The following is a 27,495-nucleotide window of genomic DNA, read 5'->3' as shown; positions in this document are numbered from 1 at the left end:
TGTGTCAATTATATTGTAATAATTAGTTTATAGTGTGGTCATATTTTTTTCCAGCTTAAACTCTGCACTTCACTCTGTGATTCCAGGCCTATAATTATTTAACATTTGTCAATCATCCCTATCAGATTGGGTTCTATAGTTACTCTAAATGTGGGTATCAAGAGTCAATGTCCTCAGAGATTTCTCTTCAGGAAGGTCATACTTGCAAAGCCAGCAGCCACAAAGACCTATTTAGGTTGGTGCAAAAGCAGTTGTGGTTTTTGCGTGAAAGGAATGGCAAAAACCGCAATTATTTTTGCACCAACATAATACTTGGCACTGTGGTCAGTAAGACACTAATTTTTCCCACCTGGGGTGGCCCCGCAGATTTGCTAAATTCTTCCCCGCTAGAATGCCAGCTTGGATGAGCAGGGGTTCTATTGTATTCAACCTGGCAGCCCCAAGACCCAGAGTAATTCCTGGCTCATAATAGGTACTGGCTAAGCAGATGCTGAATTGCTGAAAGTCAACAGGTCTTGACGTGTGTGTCAAATAGGAACAATGTACAAAATAAAGCAGAGTTCGGTGGCCTTCTGGCTCTGGCCTGGGCAGCCCTAGTCCTTCTTTCCCCACATCACTTAAGAGCAGGTGGTCCTGAGTGGTTGCTGGACCTGATTCTGGAGGCCAAGACTCTGAGCCTTGAAGATTTACCTCTGGGGATTCAGAAAAGAGGAGAAAAGGAGTAATTGTATTGAACAGAGAATTAGAAGATAAGGAAAATCCCTTTGTGAGAAACTCTAAATCTTGAGCATAGATCTCTGTGTCCAGGTCCTGATGGGGAGAATAGCTGGTCCAAGAAGTACCCGTCGTGTGGGGGCCTGCTGCAGTCCCCCATAGACCTGCACAGCGACATCCTCCAGTATGACGCCAGCCTCACGCCCCTCGAGTTCCAAGGCTACAATCTGTCTGCCAACAAGCAGTTTCTCCTGACCAACAATGGCCATTCAGGTGAGGGAGAGGCCTTGGAGACCTGAGGGGTATGTCTGAGTCTCCCTCAGCTGCCAGGCCTGTCCTTTTCCATCTGGCAGGGAGGTGTTCCGTGGAAGCATCCAGGAGGAGGGGTGGGGCTGGGCGGGGGCGTCTTTGAGAGATTCCAGGAGCACTCTCTCCAGGGGATGCTGGAGGCTCTGGGCTCTGAGGATCCTGCCAGGGCCGCACTTCCCAGAAGAAGCACATCTCTCAGGATGGGGCAGGAGACCGGCCTGAGCACTGTAGTTCATTGGCTGTGCAGCTGGAGTGAATTCTGGACCATAAACAATTCAAGGAACCACACAGTTTGGCGGGGGGTACCCAGGCTTTGGAGTCAGACCAACCTGGATTTGAACTCTGGCTTGACTGCTTACGAGCCATGAGAATCTAGGTGAGAATTTTAGTCTCCTTGAGCTTCCATCTGGAAATGGATGTATTGATGGATACCGTGAAGACTGGAGATTATGTACGTTGGGGTCTGGCATACAGAGTGAAGTAAATGCTTCATAAATAGCAGTTATCGTTGTTGTTGCTATATAATTCTAAAGCTTGGAAGGTACTTCACTAAAGGTGTCTGATCCATCAATATGTAAATAAACACCCATCCGTTGGTCTAGTGTTAGTGTTTCTGGCATCACTTTCCAAGGTCAACCAAGAAGGTGCTGGTGCCACTGGAGTTGCTTTGGGGAAAAGGGAACATTCTCAGGGAAAGAGCCCAGGTGTCTGACCTTTAGGCTGCATCTCTGCTCCGCACCTCACTCCATCCACCTGCCTCTCTCTGGGCTCCAGGGGGTGGCAGCAGGGGTGGAGTGAGCATTGCCTACCTGACTGCTCTCTGGCAGTGCACAGCTGGCCGGGGCTCTGAAGGCTGCTCCTCCACTCCCCGCAGTGAAGCTGAACCTGCCCTCGGACATGCACATCCAGGGCCTCCAGTCTCGCTACAGTGCCACGCAGCTGCACCTGCACTGGGGGAACCCGAATGACCCGCACGGCTCCGAGCACACCGTCAGTGGACAGCACTTCGCCGCCGAGGTAAGTAGGGCTGCCAGTCTGGCAGAGGCTACTCTGCAGTGGGTGGTGTGGCACCCTCTCGACCTGGCTGCTGTGCAGATAACACCAGAGCATGGGACAGGCTGCCTTCAGGCTCTCTGCCCCACCTCTGGCCCTGGCATAAGGGGCACAGCCACTCCACCAGCCTGCAGCTCATCTGCACTGTCCTGGTCCCTTTCTTCTCCTGAACATGCTAAGTTTGTCCCTGTGTCTTTTACTGAGTGATGCTGCTGGGGAGGCAGTATTCCCAGGGTGGCCCAGTGGGACATACATGCCCTTCTTTTAGACATTGCCTTCCTATCTGTGCAGATAAAAATCTCCTGCTGACTCACACTGGGCTCACTGCTCCCCCGAACTTCTCAGCCTTTCTTCATATGTCATGCTGTTTGCATCTTTTTGATGCTATCTTTCCTTCTCTGGACATGGGCTGTGTTTAGAACATGGGGACATGGGTCTAGGGCCACTCTTCTACCTGGCCACAAGACTAGGGGTACCTGGCAGTCTAATGTGCAGGGCATCACGGCAAGCAGACTCACTAGGGACAAGATGTCAGCCAGCACAGCATCGTGTCATGTTGCCTTGAGAAGCTACTCCAAAATGCCAAAAGAAAATTAGAAGACGGGCAGAGCATTTGTCCTATGCAATTGCAGGATGGGGTGGGGCAAGGAGGGGGTTGAGATGCTCCATTCTGGCACTCCAATAGCCCTGAACTGGGGGTGTGGCTCTGAATATTTACAGGGAAATACAAGCAGATAAATGCTGCTGACTGATCAGCCAGGGGAGTCCATGGTAAATAGAGACCCTTCCCCTCCGGTCATAACTGCTGAACTGCTTAATGTTTCAGACTAATCATAGGTCTACTTGCAAGCATGGAAGGGGTAGGATCTGGTTCAATAGGATGGTACCACTGGAGGTTCACATATTTCAGAGCAGGCCCTTCCCTGAAGCTCAAGAACTGAAATTTCCTCCAAGCTAATTGCAGTGTTGAGACTTCTGCTTCCCCCATGGGGAATAAAGAAGGTGTAAACCAAAAAATGTCTGAGACTCAATCCATTTAGAAGTTTATTTTGCCAAGGTTAAGGACACATGCCCGGGAGACAGGGAGACAAGTCTGTGCCTTTCTACAAAGATGATTTTGAGGGCTTCAATATTTAAAGGGGAAAGGGCAGACACTGGGGAAAGAGGGAGAAATGTTTAAAAGGTGTGGGGAGGTAAGAGGCAAGAGGTCGCATTCTTCTGAGTTTTTGATCAGCCGTTCACATGTGAGAGAGGGGTAGAGGAATAGTCACTTGTGCATTCATCTAGCTCAGCGAATCTGCATTCTTACAAAATAAAACAGACATGGGCAGAAGAAGCAATTAGAAATGCATTTGTCTCAGGTGAGCAGAGGGATGACTTTGAGTTCTATCCTTTGTCCTGAACCCATGAAGATAAGTTATCCATTTACATTGTCAGGGTGAAATTCAACAGAACTGTTTTAGGGTAAAGACCTTGCGGCCCACAGTGAATTTCCTAGTGAGGTGTGTAGCTTTTTTATCTTTGTAGCCGTCTTATTTAGCAATAGAATGGGAGGCAGCTCCCAGCTTGACTTTTCTCTTTGGCTTAGTGATTTGGGGGTCTCGAGATTTATTTTCCTTTCACAAAGGAGGTTAGGGTGTAGATTGGCAGGGTTTATGTGTTTTAAAATATTTCTATTTCTTGTATTTTCTGCTATTAAGTCACAGCATCAGACCAAGAGTCTGGTTAAGATGGACCATAAATGCCAATACTAGAGAAAAGGCATCAGGGTGTCCCTCAAGTGGGTCCTCTAAGGAAGGACCTTGGAAGTGCAGTGGTTCTTTGGGATGGAGTTCATATAAGAAGATTCTGGTGGGGCATGTTGGCTCACACCTATAATCCCAGCACTTTGGGAGGCTGAGACGGGTGGATCACCTGAGGTCAGGAGTTCAAGACCAGCCTGACCAACATGGTGAAAGCCCATCTCTACTAAAAATGCAAAATTAGCTGGGCTTGGTGGCACATGCCTGTAATCCTAGCTACTCGGGAGGCTGAGGCAGGGGAATCGCTTGAACCCGGGAGGCGGAGGTTGAGGTGAGCCAAGATCACGCCATTGCACTCCAGCCTGGGCAACAAGAGCGAAACTCCATTAAAAAAAAAAAAAAAAAGATTCTTTCTATCTTAATCTCCTCAACAGGGAGCTCCTTTATGCTTGGATTAGTCTTCACTTCCTCTGAGCACAATAAGAAAAGTACAGACAAACCACAAGCTCAAAGGTCAGCTGTAAAAGGAAATAGGGGCTTAGGACCTCAGGGGTTTTAATCATATGGAATTCAGCTCTGTTTCTCAAAGTGATGCCAGGCCGAGATGGTGTGGGCAGTGTGGCAGACTAAGTCCTTTGAGGGGAAGATGGTGAAGTAGGAGCTCTGAAGAAATCCTTAATAGAGGACCACTTAAAAGAAGAAATAATTTGATATATAATTTTTTTTAAGTTAGAAGGAGCCACTTAAAGTTCGAAATGGGAAAATTAAGCTGTATTCAATAACATATGTTGAACTGTATTTATAAACACATGAGATGGAAAAGGATGAATGAAAAGAGAAAAGAAATAGAGTTAAAATCTCAATATGTCATAGTCTCAAGGACAAAGAACCAGCAAAAATGCATGGGTTGTGTAAACCAAAAATAAATTCTAAGCCCCCCACCCCACCCACCTGCCATCTGAATGGACCTCTCCTCTTGACCAAGGGCATTCCAAAGTTAACATGAAAACTAGTTCAGGCCATGATGGGAAGAGGGAGTTGGACATGACCCATTATACCCTCCTCCCTTTTGGAATTTAGGAAAAGCCCACATTCATTAACATCAACACAGACCTTAGGTCTGATCAGAAATATTTACAGTCTATTCTCTCTGAAGCCTGCTACTTGTAGTCTTCCTCTGCATGATAAAATCTTGGTCTCTACAACCCCTTATTGGAACCCAGACATTCCTTTCTATTGATGATAACTCTCAACTGATTGCCAGTCAGAAAAAAGTTAAATCTACCTATGTCCTGGAAGCCTCCAATTCGAGTTTTCCTGCCCTTCCAGATCAAACCAGTGTATCTTGTACATATTGATTGATGTATTATGTCTCTAAAATGTATCAAAACAAGCCGTGCCCTGACACCTTGAGCACATGTCCTTATCCTTGGCAAAATAAGGGGAGGGTCTGAGAGAACTAACCTAGTCTGGGGGGCTGAGGGGGCTGGGGTTCTGTCCTCACAGTTGGAGTCAAGTCTTCTGCAGAAGCGACAGGCTCCCATGAGTCGCTTATCTCCTAATGGGTGGCTTCTCCCCCACTGCAGCTGCACATTGTCCATTATAACTCAGACCTTTATCCTGACGCCAGCACTGCCAGCAACAAGTCAGAAGGCCTCGCTGTCCTGGCTGTTCTCATTGAGGTAAGAGATATTTAAAAGGTTCTTAGGTGAAATTTGAAGCAGGGATGAGGTTGGGATTCCACCTTTTGTTCCATGCATACCTGTTGATAATCAGCTGTTCCTGTATCGACTCTGTGTCAACTCCAGAGCAGGGGGTATCCCCCTGTAGTGCACCTTCTCTCTTGGCCTGGAGGCAGCACTTTCTGTGCCTGGGCAGCAGAAATGGGGAATGTTCTTTGGTCCATTGGAAAAATGGGCCCCAACATCTAGCCCTGTTGCGTAAGGCATGGAATTGCCCAGCTGGGGAGGACCTGTGCTGGAAAGGGATCATCAAACTCCATCTGCCCCATCAGATGCCTGAACTCTTGATACAACTCCTGCCATCCAAGCTCCTCTAGATCCAAGGGACCTCTAGATCAGTGGTCCCCAACCTTTTAGGCACCAGGGACCAGTTTCATAGAAGACAATTTTTCCACGGACCATGGACCAGGGAGGGAGATGGTTTTGGGATGAAACTGTTCCACCTCAGATCATCAAGCATTAGTTAGATTCCATAAGGAATACACAGCCTAGATCCCTTGCATGCGCAGTTCACAATAGGGCTTGTGCTCCTATGAGAATGGGAGGCCTCTGCTGATTTGACAGGGGGCGGAGCTCAGGCTGTAATGCTTGCTTGCCTGCTGCTCACCTCCTGCTGTGCGGCCCAGTTCCTAACAGGCCACAGACCAGTACTGGTCCACAGCCTGGGGGCTGGGCACCCCTGCTCTATATGTACCCTGGAATGAATTCTTTTTTTATCCCAAGATAGAGGACTGTCTTCTGATTGGCTTGCATGTTTTTTTTTTCCTAATGAGGCTGTATGTACCTCATTTCCCAACATGCTCATTTGTCTGACGTGGCTTTTGTGAACTCAGAGCTCCTTAAGTTCTGTGTGACATGGATGTTAGTCAAAGACTTCAGGCTCATATCTGGATCATCAAGAGCACACACGGTACCCTATGCCCCAGGACATTCAAGCCCAACTCCTTAAGCTGAAAACAGGATGTCCTGAGATGCAAGAGGCAGGACCATTACACTAACTCCCAAGAGCCTAGTGATCCATCATAATTGTCCAATAAAGTGGATCCTTCAGGCAGTGGTGGCAACATACCCACAGCTTTGCCCTTCTGATAGCAATCGTCAATCCTGGCTCAGCCTATCCTGTTCTGTCCCAGTTTAACCTGCCCTGTCTCTGTTGCAGATGGGCTCCTTCAATCCGTCCTATGACAAGATCTTCAGTCACCTTCAACATGTAAAGTACAAAGGTGAGGGGTCCTTGCATGCATATTCACTGTCTGCTGGAGAAGGGGGTAGTCAGCCCTGTGTGACTTTAAGAAAAACAAACACAAGGGGCAGGTGCTGTCTGTGTTCACCAGGTTAAGAGCAGCAGGTTGTTGAACAATGTTGCAACCAGGTCCTGGGGTTAGATGACCCTGAAAGGAGCTAGTTCATGTTTCTAGGCTCAGTCGCTCTGTTCAGCTGCACTTATGCCCTACGGAGGGAGGCTGACACTATCACCTCTGCAACATGTCTCTCCAGGCCAGGAAGCATTCATCCCGGGATTCAACATTGAAGAGCTGCTTCCGGAGAGGACCGCTGAATATTACCGCTACCGGGGGTCCCTGACCACACCCCCTTGTAACCCCACTGTGCTCTGGACAGTTTTCCGAAACCCCGTGCAAATTTCCCAGGAGCAGGTAACTGTCGTGCCAGACTCAGCCAGAGTCCACGCGGCACCTCAGTCCCCATCATCCTCCATATCACAATCAATGACTTGATTTCCTCATTTAGTTTCATTGGCAGCTCTTCAAAACCTCTCCAAATATCACAGGTGTCTGAAAGCACCGCAGAAATTCCAGGCTGAGCTTTAAAAGAAGTCAAGCTAGGCAAATGAATAGATGTCTCCTAGTTCTTTTTTTAAAAAAAGAGCTCTAAATCTGCATTTGCTAATATACCCTCAGTGGCTGGGTGGTATTCACTTCCCAGGCAGGAGAGAGCCTTGTTCCTTTACAGGGCAGAATAAAGACAGGATCAGATGAAATCATTTAAGAGATGGGATTGCAGCAATGACTAAGTGAGGGTCCCTGCCCCCAAGAAGCTCAAGGTCTAGTGCAAACTGGGGAACAAAATCCTTAGCCATCACCTCTAAAGCTTCTTATTTGATAGGAGATGAGAGAGAAGAGTAGAAGTCTGTGGGATCACCCGCGGGTTAGTGACAAAGCTGAGACCCAAAGTTAGGTCATCTGAGTTCCATGTCACTGCTCATACCTGTCCTCCACAGCCTAAATTCATGAGAAGAAAAATGGCTCCCCAGGAGATGGGGCTGGGGCCAGCACTACACCCTGGCTCACAGCCCCACCCCAGCTTCATGCGTCCAGGGCAGCCTCACAGCTGCTCCTCTTTACAGTAAGCTTCTGCTCTGAGTCACCTGGTAAATGGCAGCAGGTGGGTGGACAGGAATGAGGACATGATGAACCAAGAGATGGATGAAACATGTGGGGAAGCAGCAACATCCTACCTCAGAAACTGCCTTGGGAACGGGTTATATAATCTATGCAGGTGCATGAAAATGCCACGGAACCCGCAATCAGATGGCCTGTGAAACTCTTAACTCCCTCCTTTATTCCTTCTGATATGACCATCAGAACAAGCCCTGCGACCCTCTGGTTGAGAGCTGGGCTCTAATTTAAGTTCATGAGAGGAACTCAGTCTCTGTGGGAGATTAAGGAGCACTCCATCACCCCAGGTTTCCCTCCACGCAGGGCAGATTCCAGGTATAATTGGAAACTAACAGCACTGCCTTTCCCTGAAGTCTCGGGTGCTGGGAAGATAAATCCAGCGCTGCCCAGCTCCCACTCACCCACTGTGGAGGGAAGCAGTTCTCTGGCTTTCCCTCTGCTTTCTAATATCTCCCACCCGGCCCCACAGAAGCTGGTTCCAGAGGCTTCTCCCAGGTGCAAGAGCGGAGAGCTAGCTTCTTCCCAGGGGATCAGGCGAGGAGGTCATTCTGCCTGCGGGCTATTTCTGCTCTTGCCCTCAGCTGCTGGCTTTGGAGACAGCCCTGTACTGCACACACATGGACGACCCTTCCCCCAGAGAAATGATCAACAACTTCCGGCAGGTCCAGAAGTTCGATGAGAGGCTGGTATACACCTCCTTCTCCCAAGGTGAGGAGAGGCACTGCTGTGGGGAGGGGGTGCGGGAGTGTGGTGCCAAGACATTGGGATCTTCTGTGAATGCAGCTCTGGCACTGATGCCCTCAAGAAGTTGGCTGAGAGCTCCCTGGCTGCCACGGGAACCAGGCGCCTTGTGAGACTAGGTGTGGGGCTCACTGGGGTCCCCCTTCAGTGAGTCTTTGCAGAGAAGCAAAAAGCCGGGGCCCCCAGGCACATGGACCAGAGCACTCTTTAAGCCTGGGAGTCTTGCACAGATGGGGAAGAGAGAATTCCTTGGGGACTTCTCTGTTCCAGACAATGATCCCTTCTCTAAGACACAGGATAGGAACCTTTCCATGAGATCAGACTTCTAACTTCCCTCCCTAGGCTTTCTTGGCATCAAAGGCTGCAGCCAGCCTATCTTAGGCCTGGCCAGGTGATTCATGCACCACCACCAAATGAGCAAGAATCTTCCTATGTTAGATGTAAAACAGTGAGTGTAACCCACAACCATGTCTACTGTAGCAGGGCCTGTTAGGCAAGGAAGCACCCTTGTGCACTGCATTTTTGTCTAACCTCCTTGGAGCTTGCATAAGCACAAGCACATAAGTTCCCAATTGAACAAAACTTAATAGCTTGGTTTCTTCCTAATGCTACAAGGGCTCGGTTCTCCCTTTCACAGCTGTAACCAATAACTCCCCAGTAGAACATTAACCTTTTTCCTTGCTCAGTGCCTATATCAACACTGCTGGAAACTGGGCATCAGGGGAAAGGGGTGAGGGAGCACTTTTGGGGCCCACACCCCTCTTCAGACCTCTGAGTTCACTTTCAAGCTCACTTTCTTACTGTAGATTCTCGACTGGTTCCCAGCTTGGGAATCTTCATGGCTGGTCTGTGCAGTTCCATTTCATCCCCAGCATCACGTGTGGACCAAATCGGGCCTGGCGTTCATATTTAAAGATAACCCGTTCTCACCTGCAATCCCAGCACTTTGGGAGGCCAAGGCAAGTGGATCACCTGAGGTCAGGAGTTCAAGTCCAGCCTGACCAACATGGTGAAACCCCATCTCTACTAAAAATACAAAAATTAGCCGGGCACGGTGTCTTGCGCCTGTAATCTCAGCACTTTGGGAGGCCAAGGTGGGTGGATCATGAGGTCAGGATTTCGAGACCAGCCGGACCAACATGGTGAAACCACGTCTCTACTAAAAATACAAAAATTAGCCGGGCGTGGTGGCACGTGCCTGTAATCCCAGCTACTCAAGAGGTTGAGGCAGGAGAATCGCTTGAACCTAGGAGGCGGAGGTTGCAATGAGCCGAGATCACACCACTGCACTCTAGCCTGGGTGACAGGGCGAGACTCCGTCTCAAAAAAAAACAAAAAACAAAAACAAAAGATAACCCGCTAACCCACTTGTCAGAATCTGCTCTCCTCGTCTCACCTGGTGCACTTTTTTGGGTTCCTTTCTTATTATATGAGGTTGTAACGATCACCTCCTAAACTTAGTTGAACATATGGAGACTGTATTTGAAGGCCCTTCCCAGGAAGCTTTAGAAACTGACCCATCCTTACGGTCAGGATTACGTCATTCTCTGTCTTTTCATGAAGAACTGCCCAAGAATTTGTCTTTTGTGTTTTCTCCTCTCCAGGTACCACTAGTTAAGATCATTTCCCTCTTTCCTCAGTTTCTCAGTTGGAAAACAGAATCTGTGAACAGTAGCCTTCCTGAAAATTCAAAATCCATATGATGATAACTAACAGTTTCTTTTCTAGGAAATGAACTGAGTGCATGGAATTATCCCTGTGAATCTGTTATGGATACAACGCTGTCTTTTCTCATTCTTCTAAGTGGAGAATGTAGTATCCAAGGGTTAAATGGAACTACTTCAACTCTTAAAACCAAAAACATAAAAACTCTGCCAGGAGATTAGGAACTTTGCCCACATAGATCAGATAGAATTTTGCTTGCGATCCCAGGACCCCATTGCCGGCTCTGTTCTCTGAGCTCACCTATGCACACCCAGGGAAGGGGTGGCACATATTCTCCTTACAGTCAGGAGGCCTAGGTTCAAGGCCTGGCTTTGCTTCCTCCTGGCTGCATGCTGTGGACAAATCGTGTCCCTTCTTTGGCCTTGGTTTCCTCAGCCACAAAATGCCAGGTAATCCCAGCTACTCAGGAAGCTGAGGCAGGAGAATCGCTTGAACCCGGGAGGTGGAGGTTGCAGTGAGCCAAGATCATGCCACTGCACTCCAGCCTGGGTGACAGAGTGAGACTCTGTCTCAAAAAAAAAAAAAAAAAAAAAGCCAGGTTGGATTAGGTGATCTCATGTCCTTTCGGTGCTAATATGTTGTGATGGTTAAGTGGACACTAACAACTGCCAATCCTGACTTTACATTGCAGGGACAGTGTTTGAGGGCAGTTACAGAGGATCAGAAGAAACCGGGCAGGAACTTGACTCTGACATCCAAAAGTAACCCCTGCTTGTAACGATGGACTATGGCATTGGGGATAATTAGCCATCTTCTTAGACCGGCTTGTGTCTAAGCAGCTGCTTATAGTGGGGCAGCGTAGGCAGGTTTTTAGCCAAGCACTTCAGTAGATTCTCCCAGTCTGGACACGGGAGCTTGAGGGGCCTCTAAGCAGAAGTCTGGAGACCAACTCCCAGCTTAGGACGTCAAGATCAAAGCCCAAATGCAGCGTTGCCACTGCTCTTCCTCCATGGTTTGCCCAGAGCTGGTGCTTCCACAAGCCCAGGCTGGGACCAGCTTTCTCCTCTGAGTGAGACTCTGTGGCAGTCCAAGGAAAACCTGTCCATTTGGAGGCTGATTGTAGAAGCTTGGCCAGAATTCTCCCCTCCCTTTCACTTCCCAAAGACACAGGCAGCAAGTGGGGCTGCTTCCCAAGGAGCAATGAGGAGGCAGCCCCAAAGGGGTGAAGGCCCAAACCTCATCTGCCCAGGGGGCTGCATTCACGAGGCCTCTCTTACCCAGCTCGGAGCAGGCCTCAGACTGTAACATGACGTTTCAGGTTTATGGTGTGAGACTTTGTCAGTGTGAACCTTGAGCAGTTTGGACTCAAATTGTAGCCTCATCCACTGAGGCATGTTTGTAATTAGGGTCTGGCTTACTCAGGGCTTTCTCTGGAAGTTAACAAGAACTACAGAGTCAGAAAATTCTGCCAGGAGAAAAGTGATGTTTAAAAAATCGTCTAGGATGGCCGGGTGTGGTGGCTCATGCTTGTAATCCCAGCACTTTGGGAGGCTGAGGTGGGAGGATCACATTAGCCCAAGAGTTTGAGGCTGCAGTGAGCCATGATCACACCACTGCACTCCAGCTTGGGTGACAGAGTGAGACCCTGTCTCTTAAATAATTAAAATTTTAAAATTAAAAAAAAATCCCTATGAGAGAAAGTACATGGACTTTGGGGAAGGATCTGAAGTTTAGCCAGGTTGGGACAATTGGGACTGAATCATTTAACTTAACCCTGCTATTTTCCTCAACTGTGCTTAGAAAAGGGGTACAGGTCCTGATTTCTGTCCTTAAGAGGTTTATAGTCCAGCTACACCTTAGCCTGGGGGCAGAGATTCTCAACCTTGGCACTATTGACAACTTAGGCAGGATAATTCTTACAGTGGGGGGTGTCCTGTGTGTTGCAGCATTGGCAGCACCGTTGGTCTCTACCCAGTAGATGCCAGTTGCCCCTCCCCAGTTTTAACAGGCAAAACTGTTTCCAGACATTGCCAACTCTGTGCAGGCAGGAGGGGCAAGTTTTCCCCTGATGGAAAACCACTGCCCCAGGGTTTCTGCGGCCCAGAACTGATTGTTTTCACTCATGTCATAGGAGTCTGGAGTTTTATATCACATGCCCTGGTCTTCATTGTTTTATGGCATGAACATTTCAGTGTGATGATGGTTATCCCTGAAACAGTAAGGCTGAAGTTACTGAGGCAGAACAAACCAACCCAAGAGAGACCTTGTTCCCCATCTTCCTTTAGAATTCAAGTATAGATTCTTTTTTATATGATTGGGTAAGACCAAGAGACGTAGCGTGAGAGAGAACTGTGCACCCTTAGGAGTGTACAAATCCTTTATCAGGGGTGCAGATACCTCTGAAGTAGCAACTTCTTCAGGATCCCCCCTTTATTCTTTTTCTCTCTCCCTTTTGTATGAGTTTTTCTCTCTTGTATGTTATGTTTCTTGTTGCCTTTATTTAAAACGTCCACTCTTTATGGAAAAGTGAAAGTCATGTCAGGCACTTTTTTCCATTCTTAAAAAGTGCCTCTTCCATTGGCTGGGTGTGGCTCATGCCCGTAATCCCAGCATTTTGGGAGGCCAAGGCAGGTGGATCACCTGAGGTTGGGAGTTCGAGACCAGCCTGGCCAACATGGTGAAACCCCCTCTCTACTTAAAAAAAAAAAAATCAGCCAGGCATGGTGGTGCATGCCAGTAGTCCCATCTACTGTGGAGGCTGAGGCAGGAGAATCACTTGAACCCAGAAGGCGGAGGTTGCAGTGAGCCAAGATTGCACCAGTGCACTCCAGCCTGGGCGACAGAGTGATACTCCATCTGAAAAAAAAAAAAAAAAGTGCCTCTTCCAAGTGGCAGTTGGAAGATTTGAGCTGAAGGAGAAAGCAAGACTCGTCCTCAAGGTGGGCCCCTGGGAGGGGACATGTCCTCGGGCCAGTTCGGGTTTCAAGTCAGGTGCTCTTAGTGGGAAAGGGGAAAGACGGCAGAGGCAGGGGGACATCACAGGGGCTCAGGCTTAGGGCTTTGGCCTGGTTCTTGGTTCCTTTGAGTTCACCTCCTCCTAGCCAGTGGCACCAACACTGGGCCCAGATGCTGGGTAATAAAGCAAGAGCCCATCAGACAAAAATGCTAACACCATCTAGCCCTGTGCTCAACATGTCAGGGCCATGGAAACTTGAGGGACAAAAGGAAGCCAAGAAGTTTCTATAATCACATCATTAGTGAGCTTGCTCTAAGCAACTGCATGTCACCCACCAGAGAAGCTATGGCACACTCAGACGAGGGTGCCAGGCAGCAAACCGCAAGGGCAAATCTATAGTCCTGCAATTAGGATCTGCTTAAGCCTAGACCTGGGCAATTTTATGAAACCTTAAAAGGAGGGAGAAGGAAATCATACATGGCTAAGATGGCTAATTATCTAATTTTTTGAGGCTAGAATGCATGTGTTATCATTATTGACCTTGTATTTCTTAAAGTTTCTATTTATAAATAAAAGCTATTAGCTGAAAGAATATCATCGATTCTCCCAAAGGATCCAAATGATTAGCCAGCATCATTTCCACCTTCAATCGCTGGTCTGGGTCAGAGGCCGAACAGTCAGGAGCATTGGTCCAAGGTGCTAAGAAGTGAGGTCCTAGTGCCTTTAACACACCACATGTTTCCTGAGCACAGTCCGAGTTATGCGCTATGGGGGACAGAAAACCCCATGGTGGGTGTCATCTTGCTCTTAAACACAGCCCATGGCACAGGGCAGACTATGTTCAGGAAAGACAATGGGAAAAGGGGCCGGGCAGACGGCTGGACCCACCCTTGGTGATGGGGCCCTAGCCGATCCTTCCACATCATCTCCCCACAGCCCCATCCCTGCCCTCTTAGCCTCAGCCCCCAAAACTGTAGGGCAGATGCTTTCAAGTACACACACTTGATGTCTGGGATGCCCCCTCCCTCCTCCATCTGGAAAATTCTTTCAAGACCCAACTCTAATCACGTCCTCCTAGAAGTCCTCCCCATCCCTCTAAAGGTGACTTAATCTCCCTCAGTGCAGCCAGAACCACGTCTCCATCTCTGTTATGTTACTTGACACACCATAGAGTAATTATTAACACACAGCAAAGACGAATAGAAAAAGAACAATACGTACATATTATACACATACTACAAGCTCCTTAAGGCCAGGGATGACTGACGTGTTACTCATTTTTATGCCTGGCATGGTGCCTGGCGCTCAATATAAGCTTGTTGAAAGAATGTCCCTGACCCATCTCCAGTTCCCTCCCCTCCTCAGTGTCTTCTCTGCAGAATGATTTACACATAAGCCTGGCCAGTTGTCACCTTTTCATTTTATTGTCTTGTTTTTCTGTGGTCTCCATTTGCTAACAATGTTAAAAATCAACCCATTTGTTTAAGAGACATTAAAGATCAGAAATTAGCTGTCAGTTTTGAAGGTCCGGGAGGAAGTTGCCTAGAGATGCTGTTGTGCCTTCTGTAGCTCTGGCTTGATAGGGATCAAAGGCCCCCGTCCCGCCACCCATTCTTTCCCCAGGGACAGTGAAGACAGCTTAGAGTGCCAAGCACCCAGTGCCAGCATTGTAACCTGCCCCTGAGGCTCTGGGATTTAGGCCCTTCAGAGCAACGTGCTGTCTGCAGGGCCTGCATTCCTGCAATCTACAGGCAAAGCCCTCAGTCCCATCATAGCTGTATAAAACCAGTTCCCCCATGTAATCTGGTACTATCTTGTTGGCAGATTTCTTTGTAGCAATCCTTGTTTTGGGTTGCATAGCGTTCATAAGGAAAACTCCGCAGTTAAATATGTCCTCTGAAGATGGCTCCACTCTGTGGTGAGGGCATCTTCCTTGTCTTGGCAAAGCATTATCTGAAGATAGCACTGGATTTGCAGTTTCTTGACTCTTTGATTTTTTATTAGGTGTAATAATAAGGGGGTTTTTACCTTCCTAACAGATTTTGTGTATTTAAACTATCAAACCCCTGATAAATCTAAACTCTCTGACCTCTTTTACAAGGCTGGAGACGGCTAAGGATATCACTATGTAACATGCCATCTATGTAAACAGTGTGTACTTTAAAATAATACTTGAAAAGGATTATAGTCCACAGTCAAACAGAATCGTAAATAGAGCTAGAAAATACTAGACTGTTGTTCCAGGAACCTCCAGATGTGAAAGTGAGGTGCTTGTTCCTCGTGCTGGACTCTTCTGTGTTTATGCTTGAGGCTTCAGAAGACCTCAAAAGCCCTTAACCAGCATCCCTCGGTCCAGCAAGATGCCGGTGGAAGACGCAGCTCCTGGGCCTGCCAGAACAGGTAGCAAGGCCCTTGTGGCAAGCAGCTCACCGACCTTCTCCGGGTGTCTGTACCTTCCTGGGCAAGGCGTGTGACCATCGAGTTCTTCTATATCTGTGTGGTTTCCTTGTGTGTGTCACACTGCCGTCTCTCTGCTCGCCCTGACTCATACCCGAGCACTTTGTGAACAGGCGGCTCTCCCACGTCTTCATGGTGTGCACCCTCTTACCAGCCAGCCCCAGAGCTCCTTCTGTTGGGCTGCCACTCGATGCCTCTCGTGGGCCACCTCTGTGACCTAGCCTGTCTCCATTTCTACTGTCTGTCCCATTGTTCTTCCGTGGGAATCGCCTCCCTTCTTTCCTATTCAGAAACAAACCATTTCTTTAACCTGAAAGTGAATTTCTCTAGTTCTGCCCCTCCCTGTACCATCTTTGATGCCTGTTCTCTACAGTGCCTAGAGGCTTCGCTCTCACCCAGCCGAGGCTCTGCTGGGAAACAGGCTTTGGCTTCGCACTCAGGCTCTAGTTCTCTGGTTGCCCTGACAGTTCTCCCTGTGTCCTGAAAGTCTCGCTGACTTTCTCTCTCCCATCAGATAACAGATGTTTTGGCATCTGCCTCCAATGGGACTCAAGCCCATTTCTGCAAAGAAGCGGAGCCTCCATGATGGTTGGTGCTGTCTCGATTGGCAGGGACAGCATTCCAACAACACCTTCCTGCCCTGGGCTTCCTGAGGTGGTGGAACTATCGGGTGACACCCTCGCCGGCATTCCTCTTCCTTAACAGCTTATGATGTTGGCTCAGTCAAGCTGCTTCGTTTTTGCTGTATCAAAGTCTTAGCTGAAAAGTATCTGTCCCAGTCTCTGGGGCTTTCTTTGTCTTCATGCCTGTTTGGTCTCATTTCGTTGTTTCCAAGGAGAGTCCATTTAGGCCTTGACAAGTGGTCCTCAAGGAGCAAAGATCCCAGGTCACAGCACTGGGTTCAACTATGCTGTTGCTTACAGGACCTCCAAAAGGAACCCCGCGTAATAACTGGGGGAAGCCAGACTCTCCCTCCAGAGAAGCCACCACGCAGGGCATGTGCCCTGAGAAAAGCCCCACCCTTGCTGGGGCCTTGCTGTCCATAGACTTTGCTCAGCTCCCCAAGACCAGGCATGAAGGGTACCCCCACCAGCCACAGACTGGGCTGCTCAGTGGTCTGGGGCCTGTGTGACTCTCAGAATGTTTGAGGTGACTGTGAAAGAGATGACTTTAGAAACCATCCAGCCTGGATGGCTTAGCCAGGTGGTAAGGCTTCCTAGTAATAGTCTTCAGGTGGCGAGAACTGGTTTGGCACCACAAGCATCTGGAGCTTCAGGAACAAAGAACGAGAGTGTATTTCATCAAAGGGTTGGGAAGAAAAACCATGGCTAGGTTTATTATGTTTGTTTTTTTAAGATTCCAGGGACCATGGTCTCTGGTTACATTTAAAAAAGAAACAACCAACCCTAATACCAAGTTCCACTGTGCAGAGGCCACAGGCCCTGCAGGAAACAGAGCTTGTGCTGTACAAACACTGGAAGCTCCCTCCAGGTGGAGACTCATGTCCTCAGCACCTCCCCAAGCCACAGGCTGGCCCTTGTATTCAGGTTACACGAAGAGGCCTGGGGCAGGGAGTCTGGCCAGTGGAGCCACTCTCTGCCACTCGGGAGGTCATGAGCAGCTGGTGGTGGCGAGCAGAGTAGGGAGAATAGGCTTCCCTGTCCTTGGGGACAGCTCTTCTCCCTGCCTGCTCTGCTAACCCTCACAGCAGCCCGGTGCCACCTGGGGAAGCCAGACCAGGAACCCCCAGGGCCCAGCCTTGGACCAGAGAGGCTCTGCAGGTTCAATGTGAGATTGCAGAAAAAGACAATCGGAAAAGCACACGGCTGACGGCTCCTGGGGAATCAGCTAGACTTGGGCCATATGACAGGAGAAGGGGCAGTGAGCAAAACCTCACTCTGCAGCCTCAGATCTGGTTCCCCAGGCTGTTAAGGGCCCCAAGGGAGAGTCCTTGGCCCCCTGCTGGCATCTTACACTTGACCAGGGCTCTCCCAGGGCCTCAGCCACCACTGTGGGTTCTATGGGCACAGGATCTTCTGTGTCAGGCTGGGTGGCCACCATCTGTACAACTGTGGCTCCCAATGTGAGTTAGAACAAATACCCCTTCTTCCTCCAAGACACACACACATGCTAGAAGTTTCCATTGAGATGAGAAAACCACCAGACAGAAGGGTACGTGTAAATCCACACTTTCTTTAGACAAAGGACCTGATTAGGAGAATGGGGAATGGCTGTGGGAACCTTGGAAAAAACAGGCTGAGGGTTTTCAGGGGAGACTTCATGACTGGGATCCTCTGCTCACTCAAGACAATGGATTCTCATGTGATTTTCCCCCCAGGAGGTGGCTAGTAGGCCGACTGTGAGACTTAGGTAGCTGGGCACGGGTTCAGCCACACTGAGGACTTCTCTCTCACCTTATTTATCCCCAACAGTAACTTGCTGGTTGAAGCCGTAATACCCTGGTTCCATGGAGCAGAGAAGTGGGGCTGATGTGGTGAAGGCATTTGTCCAGGAGGGACAAAGCAAAAATAGAACCAAACCATGATGACAAGCTGATGGGCTGGGGGAGAAGTCTGGTGATGGATTCCTTGCTTAGGAAGTGAGGCAGGTACCAGGGACATGGACAGGAGCCTGCCCAAGCAGGCTTTGATCCCTACCTTTCTTCACCTTTCCTCTTTGGCCATGTTGTATTAAAAACTGAAATCTTGGCTGGGTGCCGTGGCTCACACCTGTAATCCCCATAGTTTGGGAGGCCGAGGCAGGTGGATCACTTGAGATCAGGAGTTCGAGACCAGCCTGGTCAACATGGCAAAACCCCATCTCTACTAAAAATACAAAAATTAGCCAAGCGTTGTGGTGCACGCCTGCAATCCCAGCTGCTCGAGAGGCTGAGGCATGAGAATTGCTTGAACCCAGGAGGTGGAGGTTGCAGTGAGCCAAGATTGTGCCACTGCACTCCAGCATGTGTGACAGAGCGAGACTCTGTCTCAAAAAAACACAAACAAACAAACAAACAAAAACTCAAGTGAAGTCTTGCCCTAGCCAGGAAACTGTTGTGATAAAGGAGCATCGGGGCCGGGCGCAGGGGCTCACGCCTATAATCCCAACACTTTGGAAGGCCAAGGCAGGTGGATAATGAGGTCAGGAGTTCAAGACCAGCCTGGCCAAGATGGTGAAACCCCGTCTCTACTAAAAATCCAAAAATTAGCTGGGTGTGGTGGCAGGTGCTTGTAATCCCAGCTACTCGGGAGACTGAGGCAGAGAATTGCTTGAACCCAGGAGGCGGAGGTTGAAGTGAGCCAAGATCGCGCCACTGCATTCCAGCCTGGGTGGCAGAGCGAGATTCCATCTCAAAAAAAAAAGAGCATTGGAAGGAGGGATTGCAGTATGAATTCCCTAGATGGGCAATTTCCTGTACTTCATCAGGTAATCCCTGAGCCAAGGGTGGACATCCCTAGAGGTCTGTCTGCCTAAGACCAAACAAATGGTAGAGCGTCTCTCAACACGCTGCTCAAATCCAGTGTGGTTTGACTCTAGAGTAACCTCGTCTTTTCCTCTCCCCTTTTAAGTGCAAGTCTGTACTGCGGCAGGACTGAGTCTGGGTATGTGGCTGGGCAGCCGGCCGTGCATGCTGCAGCTGGGTGATCACTGTGATTCTTGGTGTGATCCAAGCCCGTCCTCTCTGCTTCTCTGTACTATTGCTGTGGCTCCTGGCCCTCTCCTTGCTATGGGTCTTACCCTCAAGTCGCTCTGTGATTCAAAGATGAACTGCCAATCAAATGTTCCTCTAATGAAAGATCCAATCACTCTACAGCATGTGTGTATTCAAAGAACCTATCTAAGACTTTCTTTTGGTCATGGTGGGAGGCTGTTGCTGAAAACATACCAGAGCCCATCGTGGAGGTCAGCTGACAGGCCGCATGACCTTGGCAATGGACTACTGGTCATCTGGGACTGCTTAGGACTGTGCAATGGAACTTGGGGGCAAAACTGATGGAGACAGCCAATGGGCCTTAAATCCAGCAGGCAAAGACAGAGTAAGTTCTTATTTGTGTAGCCCAGGGCTTATCAAAGTGTGGTTCTTGGACCACGTGCATCAGTATCAGCTGTAAGTATTTGGCAAAATGCAGATTCCCGGGCCCTGCACCAAACAGATTGAATTTGAATCTCTGGGGGTTGGGCTAAAAAAAAAAAAAACCCTACATTTTAAACAAGCTCTTCAGATGACCCTTGTGTAAGTTTGAGAGCCTCTGCTGGAAAACCACTAGAATTTGCAAATGGCCACCTCAAAATACTCCAGCCAGTCCCACTAAGCCAAAGACCAGAATCTGAGAACAGGGATGGGGAAATTATTCCTTTCTGTGGATGATTATGCAGCTGGGCCATGATTTCACACCCGGGGGCCATGGGCTAAGATGGAGGGGAAGGAAGGAGTGTAATGTGTGCCCTCTACCTCTTCACCAGGCATCATCCTCTCACTGGCCCTGGCTGGCATTCTTGGCATCTGTATTGTGGTGGTGGTGTCCATTTGGCTTTTCAGAAGGAAGAGGTGAGCTGGTTTGGGTCCAAAATGGGAATGGGCAGCTATGTGTCCATGATGATTAGTCTGCCTGGGAAGGCAGCTTTGTGGCATGAAGAGCCGCAGTCACCTGGACCACCACTTACCCTAGGAGGGCCGTCCCCAAAGCACCCGTGCCCTGGCCTCCTTTGCATGAGACGCACATGTGACCCTGGTCGTTCAAAGGGTTCAGGGGTCACTGTGCTCAGATTTGGAAGCGTGTGTGCCTTACTTGCTGCTATTGCATGGCCTTGGATGAGTCTCTTGACTTGGGGCTTGTGCCTGAAGTTAAGCAGCAAGGCTGTCTTCTTATCAAGATCTTTACATATGCTTTTTGGTCTATGAATTCAAAAAGAAAGATGAAGGAAAACCTGATCTCTCACTCACATTAACTCTTCATGCCCTTTGTCCATGTTTTTATTGTGACATTTGGCTTTTCCTAAAACCTAATTTATTTGGGGGGGTATGAAAAATAAAAAGGTTTCTGGGAACCCTGTTATGGAATCAGAGGTTTGAAGAGGGGGGTGACAACGAGACCTCTTTCAAAATATAGGTCTACTATTGTTAGGTGTGAAAGAGAACAGTTGGAAAACGAACAAGTTCTGTTTTTGTTAAAGCTTTATTTGGTGACACTCCCTCCCAAGACCAACAGAATTGGGGAAAGGTCCCAAAGAGAGGAATCCAACTTTTAAAAACGGCCTCATTCCATACCTGAGTCAGGCTGCTCTCTGGCTCGCTCGCTCTCTTCTCTAACAAGACTTATGTGTTCTTTTTGTTCTAGTATCAAAAAAGGTGATAACAAGGGAGTCATTTACAAGCCAGCCACCAAGATGGAGACTGAGGCCCACGCTTGAGGTCCCCGGAGCTCCCGGGCACATCCAGGAAGGACCTTGCTTTGGACCCTACACACTTCGGCTCTCTGGACACTTGCGACACCTCAAGGTGTTCTCTGTAGCTCAATCTGCAAACATGCCAGGCCTCAGGGATCCTCTGCTGGGTGCCTCCTTGCCTTGGGACCATGGCCACTCCAGAGCCATCCGATCAATGGATGGGATGCACTCTCAGACCAAGCAGCAGGAATTCAAAGCTGCTTGCTGTAACTGTGTGAGATTGTGAAGTGGTCTGAATTCTGGAATCACAAACCAAGCCATGCTGGTGGGCCATTAATGGTTGGAAAACACTTTCATCCGGGGCTTTGCCAGAGCGTGCTTTCAAGTGTCCTGGAAATTCTGCTGCTTCTCCAAGCTTTCAGACAAGAATGTGCACTCTCTGCTTAGGTTTTGCTTGGGAAACTCAACTTCTTTCCTCTGGAGACGGGGCATCTCCCTCTGATTTCCTTCTGCTATGACAAAACCTTTAATCTGCACCTTACAACTCGGGGACAAATGGGGACAGGAAGGATCAAGTTGTAGAGAGAAAAAGAAAACAAGAGATATACATTGTGATATATTAGGGACACTTTCACAGTCCTGTCCTCTGGATCACAGACACTGCACAGACCTTAGGGAATGGCAGGTTCAAGTTCCACTTCTTGGTGGGGATGAGAAGGGAGAGAGAGCTAGAGGGACAAAGAGAATGAGAAGACATGGATGATCTGGGAGAGTCTCACTTTGGAATCAGAGTTGGAATCACATTCTGTTTATCAAGCCATAATGTAAGGACAGAACAATACAATATTAAGTCCAAATCCAACCTCCTGTCAGTGGAGCAGTTATGTTTTATACTCTACAGATTTTACAAATAATGAGGCTGTTCCTTGAAAATGTGTTGTTGCTGTGTCCTGGAGGAGACATGAGTTCCAAGATGACCCAATCTGCCTTTGAATCTGGAGGAAATAGGCAGAAACAAAATGACTGTAGAACTTATTCTCTGTAGGCCAAATTTCATTTCAGCCACTTCTGCAGGATCCCTACTGCCAACCTGGAATGGAGACTTTTATCTACTTCTCTCTCTCTGAAGATGTCAAATCGTGGTTTAGATCAAATATATTTCAAGCTATAAAAGCAGGAGGTTATCTGTGCAGGGGGCTGGCATCATGTATTTAGGGGCAAGTAATAATGGAATGCTACTAAGATACTCCATATTCTTCCCCGAATCACCCAGACAGTTTCTGACAGGCGCAACTCCTCCATTTTCCTCCCGCAGGTGAGAACCCTGTGGAGATGAGTCAGTGCCATGACTGAGAAGGAACCGACCCCTAGTTGAGAGCACCTTGCAGTTCCCCGAGAACTTTCTGATTCACAGTCTCATTTTGACAGCATGAAATGTCCTCTTGAAGCATAGCTTTTTAAATATCTTTTTCCTTCTACTCCTCCCTCTGACTCTAAGAATTCTCTCTTCTGGAATCGCTTGAACCCAGGAGGCAGAGGTTGCAGTAAGCCAAGGTCATGCCACTGCAGTCTAGCCTGGGTGACAGAGCGAGACTCCATCTCAAAAAAAAAAAAAAAAAAAAATTCTTCTGTACCATCACAACTTTTCACAATGATGGCAAGCCTTATGTCTTGGGAGCCTGTTTTGCTAGGCAAAGTTACAAGTGACCTAATGGGAGCTCAGATGTGTGTGTGTCTGTGTGTTTGTGTGTGTGTGTGCACTCAAGACTTCTAACAGCCTCGAAGCCTGGGGTGGCATCCCGGCCTTGCCATTAGCATGCCTCATGCATCATCAGATGACAAGGACAACCCTCATGACGAAGCAACATGAATTAGGGGGCCTCTTGGCCTTGGTCCAAAATTGTCAATCAGAAATGAACATAAAGGGCTCCAGAGCAGTGGGACTGTCTGTCAAAAGACTCTGTATATCTTTTGTGGATGAGTTTTGTGAGAGAACAGAGAGACCATTGTACCTGGCACAAGGGCTGTTCATGAAAAGGGAGACTTACTGGGAGGTGCAAGACAGTGGCATTTCTCCTCTCCTCTTGCTGCTCAGCACAGCCCTGGATTGCAGCCCCAAGGCTGAGACCAGACAAAGCCCGGGAGGCAGAAAGATGCTCCAAGAACCAACACTATCAATGTCTTTGCAAATCCTCACAGGATTCCTGTGGGTCCAGCTTTGGAACTGGGAAACCTTTCTTCAGATCCGCACTCATTCCACTGATGCCAGCTGCCCCTGAAGGATGCCAGTACTGTGGTGTGTGAGGCTCAGCAGCCGCCCACACGCTCCTAACTCTGCTGCATGGCAGATGCCTAGGTGGAAATAGCAAAAACAAGGCCCAGGCTGGGGCCAGGGCCAGAGGGGAAGGCCCTGGATTCTCACTCATGTGAGATCTTGAATCTCTTTCTTTGTTCTGTTTCTTTAGTATCATCTGGTAAAATAGTTAAAACAAAAAACAACAAAAAACTCTGTATCTGTTTCTAGCATGTGCTGCATTGACTCTATTAATCACATTTCAAGTTCACCCTACATTCCTCTCCTCTTCACTAGCCTCTCTGAAGGTGTCCTGGCCAGCCCTGGAGAAGCACTGGTGTCTGCAGCACCCCTCAGTTCCTGTGCCTCAGCCCACAGGCCACTGTGATAATGGTCTGTTTAGCACTTCTGTATTTATTGTAAGAATGATTATAATGAAGATACACACTATAACTACAAGAAATTATAAATGTTTTTCACATCAGGCTGTTCTTTTTTTTTTTTTTGGAGGCGAGGTTAAAGCATTACTATTTGCAAAGCACTCTGTAGCTCCCTGTTATGGGGATAGGTAACTAATCAGAATAATAATGTCACTCGCATCCACTTCTTAGAACCTGGCTCCAAAGGAAAATAAGCTGATAGACTCAATCACTTTCCTGAGGATGGAGGCCTATGGCATGTGTGGCTGCAGGTCATGAAGCTGCTTAATGGTGCTGGGAAGCCTAGAGGAATCAAATAAAGACCCTGGAGGAGGTGGGATCGGAGCTGCACCTTGAACAAATAGCTCAGATTTGAACAGATGGATGGAAAAGAGGGAGGTGTTCCCAACCAAGGGGACATGATACAGGGAACAGGTCCTATGTCTCTTTACTCCTGAGAGTATTAAACCTAGTAGGTGGGCAGCCCCTCTTGGTTGCCTGTTACCTTATTTTGAATTCTTTTTGCAAAACATACTATCAACCCTCCAAATAATCTTTTGTCTAAATCCAGACTTCACATTCTGACTGGGGCAAAAAGAGGCAGTCCAGTAAAGGTTATAAAATAGGTACCATCATTGTTTGCCTTATTTAGAAAAGCATCCAATTTTCACTATAATCACCCTAAGCCTGAGAGAGGTGAACTGTTCAAGGGTACTTTGGCTCCAGTGGGTGACAGTACCTGGCCCAGCTTTGGAATTGAAACATTTCTGATGGTCTGTACTCTGCTAGAACACAGGAAGCTTCCGCTCTCCCTGCTCTGGCATCCTGCCAGGTGTCATGGCCACGCACAGGCATGAAGACAGCCGGGAAGCCAGAGTTCCCACGAAGCACTCACTCCTCGGACTTGCTCCCACCCCACTGGGGAGAGCACTCCTGGAGCAGGAAATGAGCATCTCTCATCTCCCTGAATTCCACATCCACTGGCTGAATGATCAGGGAGGCATAGCAGTGAGAGCCATAGGTCGGCAGAGGGAACTCAGGCCCTCCTTTAGGATGGCCATTACCTCATCTCAATCCAGCCAAATCAACCATCTAGAGCACACAGGCCGAGAGAAATGTAATAAAATATAACATGAGACACGTATGAAATTTAAACTTTCCGGTAGCCACACTAGAAAAAGGTAAAAAAAAAAACCAGTGACATTAATTTAAATTTAATTTTAGATAATCCAACAGATCTAAAATACTATCATTTCCACATGTAACCAGTATTTTCATGTGTTTTTTTCTGCAGTAAATCTTTGAAATCTGGTGTGTGTTTTACACTGACAGCACACTCGATTCAGATGCTAGATTTTCCTTGTAGATATTTGGTCGTTATTTAGATTTCATAAAATTTACAGTTTAAAAGATTCCAATATCCGAGTTGCTCCAAACACACTTAGAAGTTGTTTTCCAAATAATGCAAACAATGATCGGCTTTCAGATGTAAACTTATTAAAATAAAGTAGCGTTTCTCAGTTAAGGCACATTCCAAGCGCTCAAGATCCATGCCCTGCGCAGACCGGGACGACGAACCCGACTTTCAGAGACTGAGGGTTCTGCCTAGAGAGCTCCCACAGAAATCAGCCCGAGAAGAAAGCCTTGTGGGTGAAGCCAGGGAGGGAGACAGGAGGGCAGGAGGAAAATCAAGCCTAAATGAGCACATCGTGGACGCCGCTCTTCCTCTCCCCACATCTCCTCGCCTCGCCGCAGTGGGCCCGGCCGTGCCCGGGCCCCGCAGTCGCGAGTGAATGGCGCTCGGGTGGCAGGCACGTGGGCACCTGGTGAACTGCAGGACCCTGGCACCGCCACCCCCTCGCCCCTACACACACACACAGGAACGCCCCTCCCGTTGTCACGTGGCCTTCCTGCTGGGTATCTGGAGCAGTTGCAGCCTCGCTTCCGGAAGGAAACGGGGCCTCTGGGGCGCAGGGACCACCTGCCAGTGCGTTCCAGCCGGGCTGCCATCCACACTGGAGACCGCCCCGCACGTGGTCCTCGGGCTCGGATTCAGCTGTCGCAGGATGTGAGGGGAAAGGTATGTGGCCCGACAATGCCACCAAGGGTGTCCCCGGGCTCCACCCCATGCCTCTTCATTATAGAATGACTGGGCAGAGATAAGGGCCAGATTACTTTGCTGTATTGAATAATTCACCATAAAAATGATTGCAACCAGGTCAGCGTATCATGATGACTGCAAGCCACCCAGGAATTCGGCAATGCCTCTGGCTCTTGACCGCCCTAAGTCCCCTTCACTCCATTGCACAACCCAGGGTCAGGCACAGCATTGCCCCTAGCCTCCAAGTGGGAAAGAGGAGGCGGCTCTGGCTAAGCCAAGCTCCCAGAGCTCCCACAGCCCTCGGATTTTTAGTGACAGTGCTAGGGCCACACTCCACAGCCCCAGTGACATGGAAACACCTTCTGGTCGTAGAGTTTACTGTGCTTATCCCAATCACGTGGCATGGAAACACCTTCTGGTCGTAGAGTTTACCGTGCTTATCCCAATCACGCGGTGACCTTGTAAAACCCCAGGGGCTAAAGGCACTAAAAGCATTTGTACTAATGACTTCCAAAAAGTCAACCACAACCTCCCACCTGCAATCTGCTTGGTAGCTCTAATCCCTGGCCTCCACTCAGGTGAAGCCTGACCAAGGACTGCCAACTGCATTTGGGCAGAAGGGTCTACTGAGCTCTTGAGATGTTACCTTCACCTGTTAATTCAGCAAACCAAGTTCCCGAGGACACGTTCACAAGCTTTCCCTTTTCCTAAGGCTGAACTGGAGAGAAGGAATAAACACACACACACACACTCACAGAGACACACACAAAATAGTGTGTCTCTCTATATAGTGTGTGTATATACAGTGCATATATATATATACATATAGTCACACACCGCTTAACAATGTATCCCTTAACAACAGGGATACATTCTGGGAAATTCATCATTAGATTTCATCGTCGTGTGAACAAACCTGCATAGTACAGCCTGCTACACACCTAGGCTAGATGGTACAGCCTATTGCTCCTAGGCTACAAAGCTGTACAACATGTTACTGTACTGAACACTATAGGCCATTGTAACACAATGGTATTGGTGTATCTAAACATAGAAAAATTACAGTAAAAATGTTATAAAGATTAAAAATGGTCCACCATGAATGGAGCTTGCAGGACTGGAAGTTGCTCTGGGTGAGTGAGTGAGTGGAGGGAGTATGAGGCCTAGGACATTACTATACACTACTGTAGACTCTAAAAAATGCTGTACACTTATGCTACACATTGATTGAAAACTTTTCTTTCTTCAATAATAAATTTACTCTAACATTTTTACTTCATAAACTTTCAATTTTTTTAACTTTTGGACTCTTATAATAGCACTTAGCTTTAAACAAACATACTGTACAGCAGTACAAGTTATTTTCTGTCTTTATATCCTTTTTCTATAAGCCTTTAAATTTTTTTTAAAACTTTTTTGTTTAAAACTAAGACACAAATATACATATTAGCCTAGGCCTACACAGGGTCAGGATCATCAGTATCACTGTCTTCCACCT

General features: G+C 48.2%; 1 protein-coding gene across 2 annotated transcripts in view; it reads left to right on the top strand.

Annotated features, from left to right (window-relative positions):
• The window catches only part of CA12 (carbonic anhydrase 12), a 58,735-nt gene extending 34,774 nt beyond the window's left edge, over positions 1 to 23,961 (top strand). The window contains exons 3-11 of one of the 2 annotated variants that reach the window (XM_003827940.6): positions 808 to 987; positions 1,898 to 2,040; positions 5,405 to 5,500; positions 6,720 to 6,783; positions 7,058 to 7,215; positions 8,559 to 8,685; positions 19,366 to 19,398; positions 20,261 to 20,345; positions 21,136 to 23,961. In XM_003827940.6, the coding sequence (XP_003827988.1) occupies positions 808 to 987; positions 1,898 to 2,040; positions 5,405 to 5,500; positions 6,720 to 6,783; positions 7,058 to 7,215; positions 8,559 to 8,685; positions 19,366 to 19,398; positions 20,261 to 20,345; positions 21,136 to 21,208 (959 nt within the window). In that variant the 3' untranslated portion in view covers positions 21,209 to 23,961. The remainder of the gene's footprint in view (positions 1 to 807; positions 988 to 1,897; positions 2,041 to 5,404; positions 5,501 to 6,719; positions 6,784 to 7,057; positions 7,216 to 8,558; positions 8,686 to 19,365; positions 19,399 to 20,260; positions 20,346 to 21,135) is intronic. The other variant, XM_003827941.6, reaches the window with a different exon arrangement.
• Positions 23,962 to 27,495: the final 3,534 nt, after the last annotated feature.

This window comes from Pan paniscus, chromosome 16 (assembly GCF_029289425.2).
Source record: "Pan paniscus chromosome 16, NHGRI_mPanPan1-v2.0_pri, whole genome shotgun sequence".
NCBI lineage: Eukaryota > Metazoa > Chordata > Mammalia > Primates > Hominidae > Pan > Pan paniscus.
The sequence above is the reverse complement of the archived record's forward strand: the minus strand, read 5'-3'. Positions and strand labels throughout refer to the sequence as shown.